Here is a 24607-nt window from a genome sequence, read left to right on the forward strand (position 1 = left end):
ATATTTTTTAAATATATTTTTATTTTATTTTTTATTAAATGGACAATTTTTTTTTTTTTTTAGAGATTCGGAGGTCCCCAGGGGCCCGGAGATCCCAGGGCCCTGGATGACAACCCCCCCCCCTTTTTTTTATCTAAAAAAAAAACGTTTTTTTATATATTTTTTTATTTCTTTTATTTTATATATATATATATATATATATATATATATGTATATATATATATATATATATATATATATATATATATATATATATATACACATATATATACATATTGCCCCGGATGGCAACCCCCCTTTTTTTTATAAAAAGTAATATTTTTTTTTATATTATTTTATTTCTTTTTTTATATATATATATATATATATATATATATATATATATATATATATATATATATATTTTTTTTTATTAAAGGGCTCAGAGGGCCCCATGTGGCAAACACCATTTTTTATTTTTTTTATAAATGTTTATTTTTTATATATTTTTATTTATTTATTTATTTATTTATTTTATTAAAGGGCCCAGAGGTCCCCAGGGCCCTAGATGGCAACCCCCCCTTTTTTGATTTTTTTTATAAATGTTTATTTTTATTTATTTTTTATTAAGGGGCCAGAGGTTTATTTTTTTTCTATTTTTATTAGAGGGCCCAGAGGTCCTGGATGGCAACCCGCCTTTTTTTTGTAATTTCTTTTTATAAAAAAAAATATTAAAGGGCCCAGAGGTCCCCAGGCCCCCTGATGGCAACCCGCCTTTTTAAAAAAAAATATATTATATATATATATATTTTTATATATATTTTTTCTTTCTTTTTATTAAAGGGCCCTTTTTTTTATATATTTTTCTTTATTTCTTCTTTTTTTTGTAAAGGGCCCCCCCGCTTCTCAATTCGCGGCAGCCCCCCCCCCCGCTTCTCAATTTCAGGCGGCAGCACCCCCCCCCCCCCCAGGGGGCCCATGCCTGAAGCTGTGTAAGGGGCCCCATAATTCCTGATGGCGGCCCTGGTCTCTACCAGCTTTGCACATCTAGAGAGGGACATTTGTGCCCATTCTTCTTTGCAAAATATCTCGAGCTCTGTCAGATTGGATGGAGAGCGTCTGTGATCAGCAATTTTCATGTCTTGCCACAGATTCTCAATGGGATTTAGGGCTGGACTGTGACTGGGCCATTCTAACACATGAATATAAATGAAAAAAAAGGTGTATATTATCGGCCTTCAATACACCAGCGTCAAAAATGAAAGTTGCTGTTCAAAAACCAGATAACACAATGAAGGGTTAACATGAGGACAAAATTGACAATAACAGAAATAAATAATTCACAATCCCTTTAAAATAATCACATATAAAAGGGATAAAAATTGAAGCTGTTGTTTAAAATAGATGAAAATTCAGTGAACGGTATAAAATTACTAGAAAACAGTCCAACTGTACAAGTCCTATACCAAAACAGCGCTAATGTTGGTAAATGTTAAATGGCTAACCCCACAATAATGGTTTTGGATAGATAACCAAGTGCAAAAGGAGTCAAACAGTGTCCATGGGTGATCCTATAGAAATAGGCAGCGTGTACCTTCCACCGAAAATTCCTGGTCCACCTCGTGAGAAACACACTCCCCCCAGTGCCGGCCCAAGACATTGTGCTGCCTGGTCTCGAGCCAGCATGAGGAGCGGGCGCGGAAGAGAAGAGACATTCTTCCATGCCCGTAATAGAAAAAATAGTCCCTTCCTGCCGCCACCTACACGAACCCAAAACTGCAGGTATTGAGCTATCAGAAAACGATGTTTGGTCAGGGCTGTGGAGCTTTTTTCTACATTAATTAGTAGCCCGGGCCCCCCTGCTGGCCGGGCCCGGTACTGGGTTGTACTGGGTTTTGGTACAGGTCCACTTTGAAGAGTCAGTTTCATCTTTCCCATACAGGTTAAAGTGACAGTGTAACCCCCCCCCCCCCCCCAGAAGGTTCCTTTTTTTATACGGTGTACATTTGTTTGTATTTTCTTTTTGTAAATATTTTTCTTCTGTTTTATCATTGTAGGTGATAATCGGAGTCCAAAATGGTGATACGGGAGTTTGAAGGAAAGCAGCAAGCATCTGATTATCAGAAATTCAGGTTTGAGCCATCGCAAGAAGTAATAGACCTTATCTTCAGTTATTTGGAGGAAAGGGTGAGTGACGGCTTCTGTCTGGTACTGTATATGTCCAGCTAAAAACAATGGGCCACTTGTAAAATTTAAAACAGAATTACTTTGCTTAGATTAGCAGAGCCACTAAGGGTTTCCCATGGAAGAATATGGCTAGGACTCAGGAATTGGAACAGGGACCTCCCCCAGAGGTCAAGGGTCAGAAGGCATGTTCCCAGAGGTCAAAGGTCACAGGACGTGGCTGACCCACCCCCACCAAAGTGTACCGCCTACCCCAACTAAGTCGGGGAATGAACTAGTCAGGGAATGAACAAGTCGGGGTAAGCGTCGCCCCAGAGGTGTGCAAATACCACCAAAAGAAAGCTTTATTTGTGGGAAGAAAATTATACAAATTTAGTTTGAGTGCAGTGTAGCATGACCGAGCAATTGTCATTCAAAATGCAACAGCGCTGAATGCTCAAAGTTATCCTTGGCAGGAAGAGGTGAACGTGCCTGGTATTGAGTGGTTAAGCATGAGATTTCCCTCCATAATCCCCATATATAAAAGTACCGTATATACTCGAGTATAAGCCGACCAGAATAAAAGGCGAGGCACCTAATTTTACCACAAAAAAATGGAAAAACTTATTGACTTGAGTATAAACCTAGGGTGTCCATCTGCATGCCTCACTTTGTCTCACTATGCCCATACCTCACTGTGTCCTTGCCTCACTGTGTCCATGCCTAGACTGATGTTTAACATGGGAGTCTATGGAAGGGGTGCCCGGCTTTGAAAAATCAGTGCTCCCCAGCCAAAGGTCCCCCAGACAACAAACTTTGCACACTTATAGAGGAGCGATAGGGCTACATGTGTTTCAATTTCCGGGTCCAGTGGACCTACGAACGGCCAATACCGGATCCCCAAAATCCGGGAGATCAGGTGCAAAAAGGTGAGGGGGGCATTTTCAGCATATTATTTAAGTATATTTGTTCTCAAAAAATTGCGTTTGAAAAACTGCTGCGCAAATACCATGTGAAATTGTAAGAACCAGCAATTTATTCTCTAGTGCCTCTGCTTTATAAAAATATAGAATGTTTGAGGCTGGGTTCACACTGCACACCGGAGCAGCTCACAGCAGGGGTCCGGTACGTCCGCATTAACCCCTTTAGATCCGAAAAAAAAAATATATTGTTTTGACACTTGTAACCCACTCAGCTTCGGCATCCCTTTAAATCCCTTTAAATGGGTCTTTATGACGAGAAGCAACAAATATATTTGCCAGCACACCATGGATCTACACAAAGTAGCGTCCAAACGGATACTTTATTGCAACACAAGGAGAGTGCAACATTTCGGAGTCACGCAGGACCCCTTCGCCAGGCATCTTTCACGTGAACCAGTATCCAGCTGGTTGTTGCTGCAGCAACCAAATTTTGAGAGCTCATCCAGGAATGTGTGCGATGGGAATATGAAGTAATATTTATGCCGAGGAGGGCGGGACAGAGTTCTTAATCATGTGACCACTGTGATTGGCTCTCACCCGTGGACACCTGATTGGAAGCCTGTCCCACCAGCTTCCGATTGGGACTAGAGACGGAGAGCTGGCTATGCTATGGCTATGACTGTGCTGGGGGCATGCAGTGAGCGTGTTCTCAGCACATATATTTTGGCTTTCCATGTGCAATGTGAGACTGTGAGGGCTTTAAAGTCCCACTCTCTTTGCAACCACACATAAGCATGATGTGGGCAGCAAGAGGTTAAACGGAAAACACCACCAGTGTCATTGTGATGTATTTTGAAGATGTTTCTGTCTTCCTAGTTTTCCGAACCATATGGATTTGCTGTGGACGCTGGCTGTGGAACGGGGCAGAATACAAGAACTCTCGCTCCATACTTCAAGAAAGTTCTTGGAATCGACATCAGTGAGGCTCAAGTAGAAGAGGCCAAGAAAGCCACGGGGTCACCCAATGTCACATACAGGTGGGGACATTCTAAACATGTTTCATTAGTTACATTCAGGTGAGGACTATTAACATTTGGCCTGGGGGAGCACATCCAACCAAGTAGCCCCTTTCCTGGGGCCAAACATTGACTGTTTGCCCGTTTGAGCAACACCCGAATTATCGTGGGCATTCGACCGTTTGTTCGGAACAGTGCATTGGAAGCCCTGATTGGCTGAAGCAATGACAGCTTTGCCCTATCAGGGTACAGAGCACTGCCAGAGCCATGATTGGAGAAAGTAATGACTCTATCCAATCATGGCTCGTTGCTCTTAGTCCTGCCCCACACTATAAAAATATTCTCCTCATAGCGGCCATTTGCAGTGTGATATCGGCGTGGAGAGAGATAGAACAGGGCTCTGTTCAGTGCTATGAGTGTAAGTGTGCTATTGTGCTTCTATTGTCAGTGTAGAATATCAGTTTAGTGTGAATCTAGTGATAGTTCAGTGTGAGTGTAGTGGGTCCATTCATTTTTACTTTAGTGTCAGTTTAATTTGTCAGGGCAGGTTTTCTGCAGTATATATCATTGCATTACTGCACATTTAACTCAGTATATTTGAGTGCGTGTTTAATGCAGTATATTGTAGTGCGTCAGTGCAGTTTTACTGCAGTATATTTTGGTGTCAGTGGAGTGTTTCTATGTAGTGAGTACTCAAGTTAAAGTGCATCAAACACCACTTTACATTGATTAAAGTGCATCCACGTACACCTTTCCACCTCTAATACATTTTAGTAATAAGCACCTCCATCATGTCTGGGAGGCCAACAAGGAGAGGCAAATGTTCCCATGGCACTGAGGGGGCCAGCAGCGTATGTGTCCACAGGCAAAGGTGGACGTGATCAGTCCTCAAGCAGGGCATAATTTCCTCTGTTTAGTGATGATGTCCGTGACATCCAGCCACAGCATGCAGAGCAGGTGGTAGACTGGCTTACTCAACCATCCTCATCCTCCGTCACCCAAGCAGAGACTAGTGCGCAGTCCCCTGCAGTTGCCAGAGTAGCTAAACCTGCCTCCTTGTCCACAGCTATTCCTGCCATAGGCCCAACATCAGGCATGGAGGAGTCAGCTGAGTTATTTGAACACAGCGTCAGCCACTTGTACCTTGACGATGCACAGCCATTACTTGATTTAGATGTTGGTTCTGAGGTTGAAGGCAAGAACATGAGCCTACAGAGGGGAGAACGATGGTACACAAATTGGCATTCATGTTCCCCCAGCCGCAGCGTATTGCCAAGTTGTCTCCAGTGGTAATGGGGATGGAGGAGATGATGAGGTCACTGACATGACTTGGGTGCCAGATAGTGCAGAGGAGGAAACTGAGGGTGAGGCACAACCCCAAGGAGGCAGCCATCATAGAAGAGAAGAGAGCAGCCACCCTATTCCATCACATTGTGGAGCTGTTATCTCCTGGCCCACTTCAGACAGCTCTTTTATAGGACATGTGCAGCCAATCGCACTGTTGCTATTTGGAAACTTTGTCTCAAGAGTGGCAAAAACACTAGCCATTTGGGTACCACATGCCTGACAAGGCAGTTAACCTCCCACCACTAAGCCCGTTGACAAGAGCACCTGAAAGCCACACAAGGGATGCAATTCTGCTAGTCCTCACCTTTCCGGTCTACTCCCACTATACCTCATGACCTCTTGGCAGCCTCCACTGACAGGGATGATGATATAGCCCAGAGTGTCACAGGTCTTTGCAGCACATCTGCCAGTAACACATAATTAGCTGTAAACTACAGCAGGCAAATGTCTGTGCCTTTTCTGCTGCAGCAAAAAAAGTCACTGCCACCCACTTGCCCAGCATCTAAATTCCAGCTTTTCAAAGCTGCTGGCTTTACAACTCCTTCCTTTATGTCTGGTGGGTTCAGCCCCTTCCGTGAGTTTGAAGAATGTGCTGTACCACAATGGCAGGTTCCCAGTCACGATTTTTTTTCACGTAAGGCTATTCCAGCTCTCTACCATAACATAGAAAGCAATGTTGTGGCATTGTTGGAAAGACAGTCACGTTACTGCTGACATGTGGTCCAGCCAGGGCCGCCATCAGGGGGGTACAGCTCATACACTTGTAAGGGGCCCCAGCATCTGGACGGGCCCGGCTGACTGGCAAGGATGTGAGAAGTAGGGATGAGCTTCGTATTCGAGTCGAACTCATGTTCGACTCGAACATCGTATGTTCGATCGTTCGTCGAAATACGAACAAAACGGGTCGTTCGCGCCAAATTCGAGTTACGTTTCACAGACCATAATTCACTGCGGCATCGCTGGCTGATGATTGGCCAAGCATGCACTATGACCTGCAGGCTTGGCCAATAACAGCTTGCAAAAAACGGACAGCCATAATTGGCCAAAGCCAGGGTGGAGGGGTGAAGTAGGCTGAGCTACCTCCCTGCCTCACATTTTTGTTCGTTGTGCTGTACTTTTCATTTAATGTTCATCACTGTAAAAATGCCACTGACAAAACATTTTCGTTAATGAAATTAACACGGCCCCCTAGTCCTCCTCCATACCCTCCCTTGAACTCCAAGTACCCCCTAAGCGTTCAAGGGGCTTTTCAATGAGTCAGGCTGAATATTTTTTTTAAACTGTCGTTTTCGGCAAAGTGCATCCTGCATTTTTGGTTTCAGCACCAAAATTTCCATTCGGTGCACCCTTACGCTAAACTCATCGCATCCCCACAGAGCAGAAGATGATGAAATCTCTTGAGGACACCTTAAAGAGAAGTTTATGTACCACCTTTCCCGACTCTGGTAGATTACAGTCTCATGGAATACTTTGTTTTGAGGCTTCTGTTGGTCAAGAGAGGAGCAGCGGAGAAGGGGGCTGCTTCAGTGATGCCTTTCCAAATTTTTATAGTCCTCGCCGCCCAGGGCTGTCAACTTCAACATACCATCGGCAGCATCTTCATCATATGGTGGGAGATTATTTAGGGGTGAAATCAGATATGGAGAGCTTTCCAGTTGACGATCCACTGGGTTACATGAGAATAGACCACTGGCTAGAACTTTTCCAGTATGCAATAAAGCTGCTGGGCTGCCCTGCATCCAGCATGCTTTCCGAATGGGCATTCAGTGCTGCCAGAGGTTTAATGACAAATGGCGAGCGTGTCTGTCCACAGACTCTGTGGACCGACTGACATTTATCAAAATGAATCAGTCTTAGATTAGCAGCAACTATCAAGCCCCTGATGCTGATGTCACTGATTACGTGTTTTCTGGAATCTCTGAAAGACTGTCTAGGCTGCCTAGCTTTGTTGGTGTTTTCATCTGGAAGATAATTTTTGGTTTCATGGGCACAAACACCCAAGGACCAATTTATCCACACTTGTTTCACAGGTGCTTATCATTGCAATTTGTGACAGCAATTTCCGATTCTTGCTTTCATCAAGAGTACCTCGATAGGGTTACAGTGTGAAGGCACCACCGACACCCAAAGACCAATTTTTCCGCACTTGTTACTTCTATCCAAAGTCTGCGAAAGACACAAGAATCTCTAATCCTGAGTGCACTAAATTGTTGTCTCCATCATACAGACTGGCTCCCTGAAACTTTTTATTTTTTCATTGATGCATGTCCCCCAAGGCAGTACCCGGACCCCCCATAACCATTGTATGCCCAATTACCTCCATATACTGCAAGCCTTCAAAATAGTCACTTTTGATTTTTCCAGTTCGGGTCCAATATACTTCAATGTGGTTCGCTATTCGGTTTTGAACTTTTTCAATGTTTGAAAGTTCTGCTGCAAACCCAACAGGGGGACATTTGGCCCATCTCTTTTGACCTATTTTGGCTAAAGAAAGTTTACCATACAAAGTGTGCCATAGTGCTGCAATAACTGGTGGGTATTCCTAAAGGACATTGTTGGGGTGATTGGTGGGTATTCCTAAATTATATTGTTGGGGAATGGGAGGAGCATGCTATTTGTTTACATTTGTAAAAATAAATAAATGTGGCCCTTCTAGTGTGTAATGAACACAGTTCACCACTAGGGAGGAACTCCTCGGGAGGAAGTTTAGCTGTAAATGTGACATTGTTGGTGGTTTACTGGCTGCTGCATTGGCCTGGCACACATTAATTCTAGTATAGACAGGGTGAATGTGACTAGAGCACCCCTTTGTGTCACCTGGGAAGGAGTGAGGCAGAAAAGTCAGAAGCACAGAGCCCAGGGTTGGGCTTTCAATCCAACCAGATGGTAACACTAAAAGTCTAATTTGTCATTCCTGCAGTGTCTGTCAAGCTGAAGAGGTGCCGGTTGATGAAGCTTCTGTCGATCTACTAACAGCGAGTGTTGCTGCCCATTATTTTACCATTGAGCCGTTTCTAAAAGAGGTAAAAACAGAGTCTTCTTGTTTCATTGTTTGACTGCTGAACCTTGTAAAATGTGATGTACATTACATACACCTGACCGCTGCATTATGTACATTGTGCTACATGGTGTAGCGCTACCCCCTCAGGAGCCGCTGGTTGATTTGGGATCGGCGTATTAAGTTACCTTTGTGTGATGTCTAGGGGTAAAGGTAGTGAGTAGAGCAGTAATTGAATGTCCAGTCTGCAGGTGAAGTTTTCTGAATGCTTTATTTCTTGGTCCAACACGACCAACACATCAACTTGAGGTAGACAGGAAAGGTTGATGAAATAAAGGAACTCTGCAGTATCAGGCTTTGGATAGAGAAAAGCAATCCTGATATTTTGTAGTTGTATCAATGCGTCGCCACTCCAGTCGGAGTGGGTGAAGTGCCTCCGGACAGACCCCTGCCACAGGCCTGGCAGCCGGAGTGCCTCTTAAGGTTGCTGGGAGGAACAAGTCTCTGCCACAGACTTGGCCCTGATTGAATGTTGAGGCCTCTGCCACAGGCCTAGTGCAAGATTTAAGTTGAACAGCAGAGCAAATCCTCCCAGTAAGTTATGTTAGGGTCACCGGTTGACAGTGCAAGCGTACCTGTCAATGTTACGGTCACCAGATCCCCGATGGTTCGTTCAAGCCCTTTTGGATCACCTGCCTCCGGTTTCTTCTCAAGCTGATCCCCCACCGAACGGCATACAGCCTGGGATCTCCTCAGCAGAAGTGGGGACCCAGTAAGTCACTGGGGCCCCTCGGCAGCATCAGTGGCTCCAGGCCAGGAGGGCCCAGAGTCAGGAACTCTGCGTAGCGCGCGACCCCAGGCCAGGTAGGCCATAGTGGTGGGGCCCGCGAAGTGCGCACACCCTAAAGGTGGGTGCCGCACCTGGAACCAGGAACCCGCGAAGAACCCAGAACAACGGCCTCCGCCACAGAAATACCCCTCCCCAGCATGCACAGCGAGGCCCAACTCCTCTCATTGGCTGCTGGGAAGAAGCGGCTCCGCCTGGATCCCTCTGGCGCCATCTGCCGTCCAGACATGAAACCGTATCTCTGGACGCACAGACCGACCCACAGGACAATCCAGAATTTGTCGACAGCCAAATTTACCAAAATCAAGAATGAGAGCAACATAACTCTCTCATTCTCCCACTAAATTTAACATAGCGTTCTTTCTGAAAGTAAAGGGGCGCTACAATGGTAACGTAATCTGGACTCTTGAGCAATGTGCTGTATGTTGAATACTGCAGACAGCTGTATAATTTATGCATTTTATGGGCTCTATTCTGTACCGTGTACACTATGATTTGCTTACATAGCCTAAACTGCTATATAACTATATATATATACGCTATAACTGCTAAAGTGCTGTATATATTGCATACAGTGGATCACTGCAATCTGTTTACTGTGCTGTGCAATACATAAACCAAACTAAAGTCCAATAAGAAAGGCCGCACACCCAAAGCCTCTGCTCCACTGCAGTTTTTTTTTTTTTTGAAAAATCATTTTTATTAAGGTTTTCAATGTTATACAAGGGAAGCCCACACGTGGGCCAAACAGTTGCCCACGCAGGGGCCAGTCACCTGTTGCATGATCATACCGCAGTAGGGCACATCAGTTAACACATAACACAAACAACTTACTAAGACTACAACCCCAATATGGGGAGAGGTTCAATACAGGACGAACAGTGCTCAACAAAAAATCAACAGGATAATGTAAGCTGGGCAAAAATTGGGTCAGAGCCTAGACAGATCAAAATCACATTGTGAATCTAGGAAGTGCTAACAACATCAGCTGCCGTGGCAGCATCGTCCAGCCAACAGGACCATCCCTTCTCAAATTTTTGTGGGCAGCCCCTGCCCGAGTAAGTAGCTTTATAAAGGGGTAAACTGGCATTCACTTGGCCCTTCCAATATTCGACAGAGGGGGGAGACGATTTTTTCCAGTGCATTGTGATAGCCTTGCAAGCATAATACAGTAGCAGGCAGATGAGTATTTTCCTGGCTCTAGTTGCTGACATTTGTTCCACCAGCCCCAGCAGACAGTATTTGGGGTCACAAGGCACGCTCCACTGCTGTTTAATCCATTGACAGCACACATTGAAAATTTCGAGAGGAGAGGAGACCTCCGCTGAGTCTGCAAATAGGGTGTAATCATTCTAAAAGGTGGATTGAAAAAAAAAAAAATGTTAAACTAATTTTACTAGGGCTTATTTTCGGGGTAGCGCTTATATTGCAGCCCTCCCCAAGAATCATGCTAGGTCTTATTATCGGAGTAGGTCTTATTTTCGGGGGAAACACGGTATATATTATACACCAAACGTCTGCACTCTATACACTGCTATAAATTATTCCCCCCACCCCTCATTAAACTCTAAAATGCTAAAATATAAATGTTTTCCTTTTTTTTTTATAAATTCGGTATTTCATCCTAGTCAGTGAAGGGGCACACTTTTGCTGATATATTAATGTAGATGTTATCATTTCAGGTAGATCGGATCTTAAAGCCAGGAGGCTGCCTTGCTATCTTCACTTTCTCCCTCAATATAGAAGTTCACTACAAGGACCGCTCAGAACAGATGACTCAAGTCTTTGCAGAGGTCAGTACTGAATATATTTGTGTTTTCAGAGTCCCCCGTCTTTCATACTGCCTTGTCTGAGATATCTGTTGTCTTTGTGAGTGATAAGAAATACTGGCATAAGTCTGATTTAGGAATTTGGAAATGGACTCCTGCACTCCCCTTTCTTTCTTCACTGTGCCGCACCCTCTGGGGGCTTCCAAGTCCGGGGCGCTCAATATGCAAATACTGACTGATTCCAAAGTCAGAGCTATGCCCCGCCCCACTCCATGTACAATACTTCCATTGGTCATAAAGTGGCAGTGCATTGTACGGGGGGGGGGGGGGGGGTGCTGGTAGCCAATCAACATGGGGGCAAGGTGCTTTGGGGTGGGGGGGCAACCCCATGTTAAGGGCATGCTGCCTGGTATGTTTTGGGGGGTGCTCACTTGTCCCTTCCCTTTCCTGACCTGCCGGGCTGCATGCTCAACAGGGTCTGGTATGGATTTTTTTTCTTTATTTTGGTGTGTGGGGTACATATTAGACCTGAAGGGCCTGGTATGGCCCTGTGGGATCCGACGCTGTGTGTGTGTGGGGGGGGGGGGGGGGGGGTTTATTGTGCAGGCGCATTGATGTGAACCTATCCTAAATGCAGGTCAGTCATGAAAGAATTATTGAGAAATACCTCCATTGTCTCCATGTGTAACGAGCCAGATTTCACTTATTTTTCAGATGATAGATAGTCTGGTCCCATATGAGCATGAGAAGGTTCAACATCTCAGGAATGGATACATGGAAATGTATGAAACCATCCCATACCCCAACAAAAGAAGGTCTGACTACTTCTATATATCAATCATCTAATATGTGGTAACCTCTGGTCACCGTCTCCCGTGAATGACGGGAATTTACAATGTCATACTGCCAAAAGTTTTCAGAAAATAGCTTAAAGGGTTAATTTTATTTTCTGTTCAGGATCACAAGAATATATTAGATCTGATTTTGAATTTAACATTATTTTACAACTAAATAGAACAGTGGGTGTGAGCAATGCACTGGATGTATAGAACACTCAACTTTTAACCTTTAAATTCATGTCTCTCTAATGCAGTGGTTCTCAACCTTTCAAGTGCCGTGACCCCTTGATAAAATTTCCCAAGTTGTGGGGACCCCTAATAGTAAAATTATTTTCGTAGCGTGGGTTGTCAGCACCCAAGGCAAGACAAGTAATTTGCGCCCCTAAGGCCCCGTACAGACGACCGAACATGTCTGCTGAAACTGGTCCGCGGACCAGTTTCAGCAGACATGTTCGGTCGTCTGTACAGCCGAGCGGACAGGTTTCCAGCGGACATTTGTCCACCCGACCGTTTTCGAGTGGACAAATGTTTCTTAGGATGCTAAGAAACATGTCCGCTGGAATCCTGTCCGTCGGACATGTTTGGTCGTCTGTACAGACTCACCAGACATGTCCGCTCGGCCGCCATCCCTTGCATGCGTCGAATCACTTTGACGCATGCGTGGAAGCATTGAACTTCCAGGGCCGCGCACGTCGCTGTGTCATCGTCGCGGCGACGGCGCGGCCTCGTCACGCGTATCGTGTACGCGCGGATTTCTGTATGATGGTGTGTACAGCCATAATACAGAAATCTCCGGGCGGACATGTCCGCTGAAAACAGTCCGGCGGGCCGTTTTCATCGGACATGTTTGCACGTGTGTACGAGGCCTTATAAGTAATTTTCTGGGGGGAGTTCTGATCAGCCAACTTAGGTGCTCTTGATCCAGGTCATCTGCTGATCTGAGAACTGTAGTGGGGACTTTTAATGGGGACTATATTCACAGTTAGTGTTACTCACTGTGTCTCCGACTTTGTGGTGTCTCATAGCAGTGACACCTCTACTGAAATCAGGAGATAGGGTCTCCTCCAGCCCCTCCCACTTCACATTTCTCACCAGTCAACTGACCGCTAGTCTCTGTTCCCCAGCCATGCCGTGAACTGAATGGGCATGCAAAAAGGCTGGGAGAGAGGTGCCGGCTACAGGAACAGCCCAGGATTTGGTGACCCCTGGCAAATTGTAATTCGACCCCCAGGTTGAGAATCACTGCTCTAATGGAAAGTCTACAGATCCAGCACCGCTTCCTCCTCCTCTATCTGACAAGACACACCCTGTCACCTTATATACAGATTACTGATCCAGCACCGCTTTCTCCTCCTCTATCTGAAAAGACACACACTGGAATGCAAAGCCAGGGAAGGAGCCGAACGAGCCTCAATGGAAACAAACAGATGCGGGACTCCCGGGCTTAAAGTTTTTGTAGGCCTGCGGAGGTTCCGCAGATTTTTTTTTCGTTTAAAGCCAGCAGCCACAAACACTGCAGCTGCTGACTTTTAAAATATGGACATTTACCTGTACAGTGCGCCCGCGATGGCGGAAGCCGAGGACGAGCAATCGCTCATCCCTCGGCTGCACCCGCCACCATCCTTGGTTAGGGAATTGTGAAGTGAACCGTTGCGGCTTCACTGCCCGATTCCCTACTGAGCATCCGCTCTCTCCTGGGAACAGTGTATTTCCCAGAAGACAGCGGGGGTGCGGGTAGGTGCATGACTCCCGCACGAGTCTGTCTTAGACAGGTATATGCACCCCCCCTCCCCTCTGAAAGGGGCCAAATGTGACACCAAATGCATACCTCCCAACCAGCACGGATTCTGCGGGAACTTCCCGCACAAGCTGCATCCTCCCGCAGTCCCGCGAACGGGTTAATTTTCCTGAACGTGCAAGAAGGAGGAGCACGGGGTCTAAGGGGAGACATGCACAGCTGATCAGGTAAGAGACATGCACAGGTAAGAGACAACATTGACAAGCGGCACCCCACCCCCCCGCTCAACAACTCGAATCCGATCCGACCCGCGGCAACCTCCCCCCCCCGGTCAACGTCAATGACAAATGTAAAGAATGTCCCGCAGTGAATTTTTTAGGTATGCAAATGTAACACCGGAGGGGGCAGGGTTCTGAAATGTGGAAGCTCCATCTTTGGGTGGAACCCCGCTTTAAACCCCCATTGGCTTATTCAGTCACATGACCTGAGGAAGCGCCACGCCCGACACGCGTAGTCAAGACTACAGCCACATACGTTCTCTCCTGGCCTCCCTTGGCTTGCTCTCCACTGTTCCTGTGCTCCAAGCCTCAATTTGAATCTAGCTTGAACTTGGTCTCCCTGAGCACTCTGATGTCATGCCCGGGAGTCCCCCGCATCCCAGGCAAAGACAAAGAACTACGTCCAAAACTTGGCATCAAAATATCTTGGGTAATTCATTTATAGAAGAAACAGCTCGCTCCAAGCAATGACACTTTTTGTATAAATGGCACTCAAAAGGAAACAAAGAACAGCCATAGTGCAATATTGGCAAATGAAAAGTAAATTTATTTAGTAAAATAAACTGCTCACATCAAGTAAGGGTAAAAACCCGCAGTAAAAAGCAATGGGAGTTGTGACACACTCGCCTCCTCATTGTACTTCCATAAAACACCACCAGAACTGACATCACAAGGCTCCACCCGATGTGTTATGTCACTGGTCACGTGACTTTCTCAGGGATAAGGGAATATCTATTTATTGACATGCGTAAAATGATGTATAACAATGTACATGAGGGGTAAATGCTGAAAGCATGGCAAACATGAGTATCACGTAAACTAAACTGCATGCTTTGAGCTAGGGTTGTCCAGATACCGATACTAGTATCGGTATCGGGACCGATACCGAGTATTTGCGGGAGTACTCGTACTCGCGCAAATGCTCCCGATACCTAAATAGAATACTTTTTTTGTATTTATCAACATGTTCTATGAAAATTCTTTGAGTTTTTTACTACTGCGTAACAAGCAAATAAAACATTTTTATTAATTTTTACTCATTTTTATTCTTTTATAATGTCTTGAGTTAGAGTTCTTCATAATTCTAAAGAAAATATCCTTAGTCTGTATTGTGGTTTGAAAACTGTCACATGACATTTAAAAAAAGTATCGGTATTCGGTATCGGCGACTACATGAAAAAAAGTATCGGTACTTGTACTCGGTCCTAAAAAAGTGGTATCGGGACAACCCTACTTTGAGCATTTACCCCTCATGTACATTGTTATACATCCTTTTACTCATGCCAATAAATGGATACTTTTACACTGTGTTACAGCCTGCCTCACTAAAGGTCCCATACTTTTATTTTTTGCATTTGGTCCGTTTCGGGTCAGAATTTAGCCCAAAATTTGGGCTGAAATTGGACCTATAAAAGGTGAATGGAGACGCACCGGAGCCCCATGCTGTGAGCTGCATGTGACAATAGTGTGAACCCAGCCTTAGAATAAACAAGCAATTAACATAGCTGTGCAGGCTCAGCCCTACTGCAAGGGATTTTCAAATTTACCAGAGTTGGGCTTTACTGTGTTACTAACATACAGTGTACTTTCTATGTGCTGCAGAAGCTGTAATTAGTTGTCAGGTTTGTATGTATTGTATTGTCTGTATTATTTATTCTTGTTTATATCATTAGTACAGCGCCACAGCATAGGTTCCCACTATATAAATAACTGATGATAGAAATGTAAAGATTGCATTTTTTTTAACCTCTTCGTTAACTCACAGTGCTGTTTGCCTTTGCAGGATAGAAAACATTGTGACCAAGATCCGAATGCCATTGTCAAGGCTGCTGGGTTTTGTTCAGACCTCCCCCATGTTCCCGATCTTTCTTGAGACTAATCCTGAGGAAGCGAAGGAATTGATAAGAACAGCAGAGGAAAGGTGAGAATGTAGGTGAATGGGACAGAAAATAGCAGCCGGGAACAGAGGACAAGAAAGGGACAAATTGTGCAGCAGTGTTGTCACCCCGAGGACAGAGTGATCTTAGCTATACAAGTGCGGTTCGTTTTGGTATCGAATCATTTTACAATTTTCAAAGAGAATAAAATAGAATAGAAAATAAAGGAATAGAATAGAGAAAAGAAAATAACAGACTAGAAAAAAAAATAATAGACTAGAAAAGAATATAACAGAAAATAAAAGAATATAATATAATACAGTAAAACAGAACAAAATAAAATAAAAAACAAAAACAGAATAGACTAGAATATAATAGAAACAAATAGAATATAATAACAAAGAATATAACCATCTGAAATTTAAATTTCAAATAGAATAAATTTGAATACAAAAAGAATAGAATAGACTATAATAGAATAGAAACTAATAGCAGCCCTCAAAATTTACACTCGCCTGCTCGCATTTTGCGAGTAAATTTTGAGGGCTGGCGAGTGTGGGCTGCTTGGGAGCAGGGGGGGCGAGCAAGGAGAGGAGAGGAGAGCAGAGCCGCAGCAGCGTTCAAACCACGGGGAACATTACAGCTTTCAATTCAATAGCTGTGTTCCCCGCAGAGTGCGTCTTATACAGCCCCTCCCCCCTTGTCCGGGCACTTTGATAGACAGATAACCCATACCAGGATTGGATAGGTGATCTGTCTATCAAAGGTTCCCGGACAAGAGGGGAGGGGCTGTATATGACGCGCGCGGCGGGGAACACAGCTGTTGAATTGAAAGCTGTAATGTTCCCCGCGGTTTGAACCATTTGACGGCGGCTCCTCTCCTACCCAGCACAGGTAAGATGCAGGGGGGGAGAACTCTGGCTACAATGTGTGGTGGTGGGGGGACTCTGGCTACAATGTGTGGTTGATGATGGGACTCTGGCTGGAAAATGGGGACATTTTGCTGCATTGGTAGACATGGGCAGGCTGCATTTTTGGGCACGGATAAAGTTGTTGTTAATAATTATTTTTATAACTTAATTCTACATAAAACATTTAAGTGTAATTTTCATGAGATTTATGGGGGCGTGTCTAGGGGTGGGATTAGGGGGCGGGACATGGTAGGAGTTGGGCGGGGCAACTGGTGGCGAGTATGCCTTGAGGCCTGGCTAGTAGCTCAGGACTTGAAATTTTGAACCCTGCTAATAGAATATAAAAAAACAGTAGAATAGAATATAACCATTTCCCCAAATTCAAATTTGAATGGAATAAAAAAAAAGAATAGAATAGAAAATAACAGAAAAGTATAAAAAAAACAGACTAGACAGTCTGTCTATTTTTGAGGTTCCCCACCCTCACGTAATCCTTACGCATGAATATAAACGCACTCACGCACGCACGCATCGGGGAGCTTACACGTGCCCTAAAATTAGCTTTACTGAAATGCAGGGAGGGACTGGGACAGAAATTTGGCCCTGGACTTCATCCAGACTGGCCCACTTTGACAGGTCTCTCCCATGGCGGCTGGAAAACTCCTGCACCCCCCCCCGGCCACCCAAGCCCCCTCTCCCCCTTCACTAGCCACTAGCTGTTCTACTTTATTAGAGTAGAACGGCTGGTACTGGTACTCTTATAGGCAGTACCAGTGGGGAAGCTAGACATTATTTCACCCGGGGCAAAGAATCAGTTCGGTGCCCCCCCCCCTCCCTTATGGGACAAGATTAGGCAGAAGTGAGAAACCCCCAGGCCATAGCTGTTGAGTCAGCTGTCTGTCCCCTCCCCCCATGCTCCTCTGTCGTCGTCCCTGCTCCTCTGGTCCTCTCCCTGCTTCTTTGTTCCCCCCCAGGTGAGCGCTGCGGGGAGGGAGAGACAGAGGAGCGGAGGGGGGCAGCAGTCCGCTGTCACTGAAGCCGGCCCACTGAGCCATCGGCCCACCAGGAAACTCCCTGGGTTCCCAATGGCCAGTCCATCCCTGCTGAAATGTTGTGCTTTCTAGACCTTTGTGATAATATTGTGTGACAAAATTGGAACTACCATTGTTTTATTCTCTAGAGCAGTGATGGGGAACCTTGGCACCCCAGATGTTTTGGAAATACATTTCCCATGATGCTCAACTACACTGCAGAGTGCATGACAATCATGGGAAATGTAGTTCTAAAACATCAGGGGTGTTAAGGTTCCCCATCACTGCTCTACGATGTCTGCTTTCAGAAAATATATGTAAATCTTCAGGGCTAAAATTGTTTTTTAACCACCTGCCGACCACCCGCCACAGTTATACTGCCACAAGGTGGCTCAGCTGTGTGAATCGCCATACCAGTACAGCAGTCCGTGCACTTGCTTTTGTGGGTGCGCCGATTGGCCAGCGGGGGAGCCAATCAGCGGGTCTAGAGGACTCAATTAGCTGAATTCACGTAGGGCGGCGTATTTTTGAGCCGGCGTAGCGTATCGTATTTATGCTACGCCGCCGTAAGTCAGAGAGGCAAGTGCTGTATTCACAAAGCACCTGCCTCCTAAGTTACGGCGGCGTAGCGTAAATGGGCCGGTGTAAGCGCGCCTAATTCAAATTGTGAAGAGGTGGGCGTGTTTTATGTAAATAAACCATGACCCAACGTGATTGACGTTTTTAACGAACGGCGCATGCGCCGTCCGTGGACATATCCCAGTGTGCATTGCTCCAAAGTACGCCGCAAGGACTTATTGGTTTCGACGTGAACGTAAATTTCGTCCAGCCCCATTCACGGACGACTTACGCAAACGACGTAAACTTTTCAAAATTCGACGCGGGAACGACGGCCATACTTAACATTGGCTAGGCCAGCTTTTTGTTCGACTAACTTTACGCCTGAAAACGCCTTACGTAAACGGCGTATCTTTACTGCGACGGGCAAGCGTACGTTCGTGAATAGGCGTAACTCGCTGATTTACGCATTCTAGGCGTTAATCAGCGTTCACGCCCCTAGCGGCCGGTGGAACTAGACAGCTAAGATACAACGGCGTAGGCAGTCGTATCTTAGCTACATTTAAGTGTATCTCAATTTGAGAATACACTTAAATGTACGACGGCGCAGATTCGGAGTTACGACGGCGTATATACTGATACGCCGGCTTAACTCTTTGTGAATCTAGCTATATGTCTGCTGGTCACCCGCGATCGTTCCCCGCAGAGACAGAACGGGGATCTGCCGAAGTAAACAGATCTCTGTTCTGTCAGGGGATGACACTGAGATCTGCCTTCCTGTTAAGCAGGAAGATGGATCTGTGCGTTTCCCCCACACAGATCCGTTTGATATGTATTAAAGCAGAAAGTAAAAAGTTTTAAAAAAAATCAAAATTGTCAGTCTTTTTTTTTTGGTCTATAGCTCAAAAATAAAAAACGCAGAGGTGATCAAATACCACCAAAAGAAAGCTCTATTTGTGGGGAAAGAAGGACGTCAATTTTGTTTGGGTACAGCGTAGCGCGACCGCGCAATTGTCAGTTAAAGCGACGCAGTGCCGTATCGAAAAAAATGGCCTGATCATTAAGGGTGTAAATCCTTCCGGGGCAGAAGTGGTTAAACATGTGTGCAAAAAAATGAAAAAACGGCTCTGTCCGCGAAAGGGCTAAGTAAGCAAAAAATTAAAGCCCAAATCCAACTAACACCTTTTTTAAGCTATTACAGCAATAGCATTTTTTTTTCTTGGGTTATTTTTAATAAAAGGTCAATACTGGTAATCAAACCAGGGGCTGGTCCGTACGGGGGTACAGACCTTCTCTTTTGGGACTGGAGAAAGTGCAGCTAGAGTACAATTGGATTGCAATTGCTGCTGGAAAGCTCTGCTAAGTCCCTCCGCCCTGGTGGTAGACAGAAGTGGTAATTTCCATCCATCCTTTCTGGACTTTGATGATGCAGCTGTGGGGGAACAACCACGGGGCCCTCAGCAGCTAGCGTGACCACTTGTCCTGGATTGCCCATGACAGTCCCGCATTTTGCAGGTTTGTCCCAGGTCCCGGGCACCTTCATTCCAGGACAAAACAGTGTCCCGGAATGAAGCTGACACAGCCACCCCCTCCCCTTTATCTGTTGCCCCCAGAAAGGGCAACCACATTGTCAGGACCTGGACTTGAACCTGAGACCTCATCTGTGTCTGGCAGGGAACCTTCTCACTGAGCTATCTGGGATGCTGGACAGCTCCCTGTCTGATCTGCTGGACAAACCCATCTGATCCATTGGACATTCCTGCCTTGTGTCTTGATTGCCTTGAACCTTGAACCCCTTGCTCCTCCCACAGACTTCCTATGAAAGCCTTGTCTCTGCACTTCCTCTTTGCCAGGTTATTGTGCCTTCCCAGCCAGTGCCTTGCAATTTGTCTGCTCTGCTGCCATTGTATCTGCAACCACCTGTGTTTGACCCTCGGCCTGTTCCTGGACTTCTCTATTGTCTGATCCCAATCTGCAACCACCTGTGTTTGACCCTCGGCCTGTTCCTGGACTTCTCTATTGTCTGATCCCAATCTGCAACCACCTGTGTTTGACCCTCGGCCTGTTCCTGGACTTCTCTATTGTCTGATCCCAATCTGCAACCACCTGTGTTTGACCCTCAGCCTGTTCCTGGACTTCTCTATTGTCTGATCCCAATCTGCAACCACCTGTGTTTGACCCTCGGCCTGTTCCTGGACTACTCTACTGCCTGTATACCTGTTCTGTCACTGCTATAGCAATTGGCCTCTGAGCCTGACTCCAGACTGTGACACACATAGCCGATTTACACACTGACAGCACTTGTCCTGGCCGGGAATGTCTGGAGAGGAACAATCCCCCCCGCCCCCCGCTTGTGATTGGAGAAATCATAAATCCCACCTCTTGTGTCTAATCACAGCAGGAGGGCAGTGTAAAGCCAGCGTTGGAACAAGGTAAAACGGGTCTCGGCCAGTCAGGGCAAGTGCTGTCAGTGAGTAAAGTGGCGAGGCGGCTGCCTTTTTTGGGGACGTGATCAGTTCCTCTGGGTAGAGTGCGCATGCGCTACCCCAGCTGTGCTGTGATTCATTACATCACAAGCTGGTTTTTGGGAAGGAGGTCCCTGAATGGCCGTTTGGGAACGTGGTCACCCTATCAGCAGCTGCTGTTGGAGGGAAGGAGAAGAGGGCAGCCGGCAGTACTGCGAGGGAAAGGGCATACAGGGGGGCCTGGTGAAAACAGGTGACATGGGGGCCTGGACATCAGGGAGGTGGGGGTGATCAGAGCAGGGGGGGCACAAATACTAGAAACGATTCCCCTGCAGTGCAGCCAGAGGGAGAGGAGGAGAAGCCGGGAGCACTGCAGGGGGAGCCTCAAGAGGATCAGTGTCAGCGATAGGGCAGTACAGCCTGTTCTCTCTTGACTGAGCCTTTAACCCCATTGGAAGCCACCTAAAAACTGTTTTGAGAGGCGTTAGGTTTGGAAAGATTCAATCTTTGGGAATGTTCTCAGACTATACTGTACATTATTTCATGTTTCAGGTTCCTTCGGCTCATGGGGACGTCCTCCGGTGAAACGGAGGTTGAAGTTTGGCTACAATACGTCCTGATATTGGCTTCTAAACCTCAGTGAAGGAAGAGTTTGGAAAACCAACGCTGAACCCTGCAAGACGGGGCTGGAGACCCCGCTAATCAGAATTTTACCATATCAACGTTCTGTTAACAGTTTAAATATGTCAGATGTACAAATGAAAAAATCTCGCACAATCTGCTCTGTATAAAATCAAACCACAAAGTAAATATATACACCTAAGAGTTACCAATGAGACAAAATCATCAAATGTGACAAGGTAGCAAAAGGTCCAAATAAAGAAAAACATATCTAAATGTATACATTTGTATCTTTTTGTGATCATTTATCTTCAACTACCACTGTGTATGAATCCCTCCTAATAGCTCAGTCCCATACACCAGTGCCTACAAAGAACTCACCAGAGGGTATTGACATTAATATGACTTGTGGTCTACAGTTCTTGATTAACCTCTTCATGGCAGCTTTAGGCTCATATGTGGCAGGTGGTACTTAACACCCATCCTCTGCACAAATGCATTCTTGTGGTGTTCTGGATGGGCATTCAATCAGCACCACTAGAATTGTAACTGAACTGTCACTGACTGCTCGTGGTCAACTACCGACGATAGGGAATTGGTAGGACAGTCTCCAGATGACATCATCACTGTGCAGCCAATTACAGTGCTCAGGATGATCAGGAACCCTTCCTACCAGTCTCAGTTGTTATGACCTGGTAGTGACAAGAGGTTCAATCAAGAGGCTGCAGGAGCAGGGACACACAGCGGCTGGCAGGAGGACCTGTTGGCGCATCATTGAGGGCTGGCTACAAGAGCATGGAAGAGATAGCCGGCTCCTGATAAATAAGGAAGAGAATATGGCAGCGCAGGAGTAGCAGAATGTGTTTTGGGGTGTCATTCTAAGTATGCATATGATGTTTGTTAGAAACTTCTTATTGACAATTTTGCGTAAAAAAAAGAAAAAAAATCTCTGCATTTTCCGTAAACTTGTGGTAAAAATTATATTTAAAAAAAAAAAGACTCATTATGCCTTACAAAATATTTTGTGGATGTTTTCATTGTCCTGGTTCTCTAGGGCCTCCAAAAATGTGATAGGTAGTCAGGAAATTAGATGTTAAATGTAGACGTGCCGAGGATGCATTTTGGGGGGTCACATGACCATTTAAAAATAAAATGCTGATTGTTAAAGGGGTTGTAAACCCTCCTGTTTTTTCACCTTAATGCATCCTATACATTAAGGTGAAAAAAACATCTGACAATTACCGGCCCCCCCCAGCCCCCCGTTTTACTTACCTGAGCCCTGGAATGTCCCACGCCGAGGGCACAATGCTTCTTTGCCTGGGGTTCTCGGCTCTTGTTGGAAAGATTGATAGCAGCGCAGCCATTGGCTCTCGCCGCTGTCAATCAAATCCAATGACGCTGGTGCCGGGGGGCGGGGCCGAGTCCTGCAGTCGGCGGCTATGGACAAATGCTGGACATGGGAGTGTGCCCGCAAGGTAACCCCCTTGAGAGAGCGCTTTCAAGAGGGGGTTATCTGCTGCGGGGAGGAGCCAAGAAAGCCGACGGGGGACCCCAGAAAACGGTGTTCGGGGCCACTCTGTGCAAAAGAGCTGCAGAGTGGAGGTAAGCATGACATGTTTGTTATTTTTTATTTTTTTAATAAAACCTTTAGTATCACTTTAACCACTTAAGACCCGGACCAAAATGCTAGTAAAGGACCTTGCCCCTTTTTGCGATTCGGCACTGCGTCGCTTTAACAGACAATTGCGCGGTCGTGCGACGTGGCTCCCAAACAAAATTGGCGTCCTTTTTTCCCCACAAATAGAGCTTTCTTTTGGTGGTATTTGATCACCTCTGCTGTTTTTATTTTTTGCGCTATAAACAAAAATAGAACGACAATTTTGAAAAAAATGCAATATTTTTAACTTTTTGCTATAATAAATATCCCCCAAAAATATATAAAAAAAACATATTTTTCCTCAGTTTAGGCCGATACGTATTCATCTACCTATTTTTGGTAAAAAAAAAAATCGCAAAAAGCGTTTATCGATTGGTTTGCGCAAAATATATAGCGTTTACAAAATAGGGGATAGTTTTATTGCATTTTTATTATTTATTTATTTTTTTACATTATGGCGGACACGTCGGACAATTTTGTCCGGGGGGGCGGGGCTGGATGTGTGACGTCATTGATCGTCATCTTTCCCTATATCAGGGAACAGACGATCAATGACAGCGCCACTGTGAAGAACGGGGAAGGTGTGTTTACACACAGCTCTCCTTGTTCTTCAGCTCCGGGGACCGATCGTGGGACACCGGCGGCGATCGGGTCCGCGGGTCCCGCGCCCGGGCATTTCACAATCACGTACAGGTACGTGATTGTGCCCAGCCGTGCCATTCTGCCGACGTATATCGCGTTAGACGTCCTTAAGTGGTTAAACTCAAAAATATTCCGATTGCACACCTTCCGGCAAAATGGCCAAGTAGTAAAAGGGTGCTGAAACGATCACCGGCTGGGAACCGGAAAGCAAATCATATATATATATATTCGCCAGCACACCAGGGATCATAACGTCCAAAGATTTAATGCATATCTATTATTTCAAAAAGAGCAACGTTTCGAGGCCACGCAGGACCTCTTCGTCAGGCAAAAAGTGGTTAAAGACACCGACGGGTAACAACCAGCCAATCACCCGTCTGAAGATGGAACCAGCCAATCACTGGTTGTTAAGGACGTTGATACTTAACAACAAGTGAATAGCAGAGCCAGCACTCGCTGTTATCCCTAACAATCAGCTATTCACTGCATATGCTTTGCATTAAATTTAAAAGCAACACATTTTCAAACACACTATGCAATGTTAAAGATCTTTAATAGAGTGATGAGTACAGAGCCGGAAAACAAAAATAGAATATTTTTTTTAGCCGGATTCAGGTAGATTTAGGCGGGCGTAGCGTATTTCTACGCCGCCGAAAGTCAGAGCAGCGGGTCCTGTATTCACAAAGAAGTTGTGCTCTAACTTACGGCGGCGTAGTGTAACTGGGCCAGCGAAAGCCCGCCTAATTCAAATGTGTAAGATGTGGGCGTGTTTTATTCATTGTGACCCCCGCGTACATGACATTTTTTACTAACGGCGCATGCGCCGTCCGTGGACGTATCCCAGTGCGCATGCTCCAAGTTACGCCGCAAAGACTCATTGGTTTCGACTTGAACGTAACTTACGTCCAGCCACATTCACGGACGACTTACGCAAACGACGTAAAATGT

The 24607-nt window shown here is 45.6% G+C and overlaps 1 protein-coding gene across 1 annotated transcript; it reads left to right on the forward strand.

The window, feature by feature from the left end:
- The first annotated feature begins 2032 nt into the window (after positions 1–2032).
- LOC120943033 (putative methyltransferase DDB_G0268948) lies at positions 2033–21640 on the forward strand. Its single transcript, XM_040356090.1, has 7 exons — positions 2033–2166; positions 3942–4102; positions 8349–8451; positions 10956–11066; positions 11757–11857; positions 15681–15818; positions 21292–21640. Exons 1-7 carry the CDS (start codon positions 2056–2058, stop codon positions 21380–21382), a joined length of 816 nt encoding a protein of 271 aa, XP_040212024.1. The 5' UTR covers positions 2033–2055; the 3' UTR covers positions 21383–21640.
- The last annotated feature ends 2967 nt before the right edge of the window (positions 21641–24607 follow it).

This window comes from Rana temporaria, chromosome 6, assembly GCF_905171775.1.
Source record: "Rana temporaria chromosome 6, aRanTem1.1, whole genome shotgun sequence".
NCBI classification, from domain to species: domain Eukaryota; kingdom Metazoa; phylum Chordata; class Amphibia; order Anura; family Ranidae; genus Rana; species Rana temporaria.

Excerpts from the sequence above, each read along its gene's own strand:
- LOC120943033 (XM_040356090.1), top strand. The coding sequence starts at position 2,056 with ATGGTGATACGGGAGTTTGAAGGAAAGCAGCAAGCATCTGATTATCAG. Across the intron at positions 2,167-3,941 it reads TCAGTTATTTGGAGGAAAGG|TTTTCCGAACCATATGGATT; the intron begins GTGAGTGACGGC and ends CTGTCTTCCTAG. Across the intron at positions 11,067-11,756 it reads TGACTCAAGTCTTTGCAGAG|ATGATAGATAGTCTGGTCCC; the intron begins GTCAGTACTGAA and ends CTTATTTTTCAG.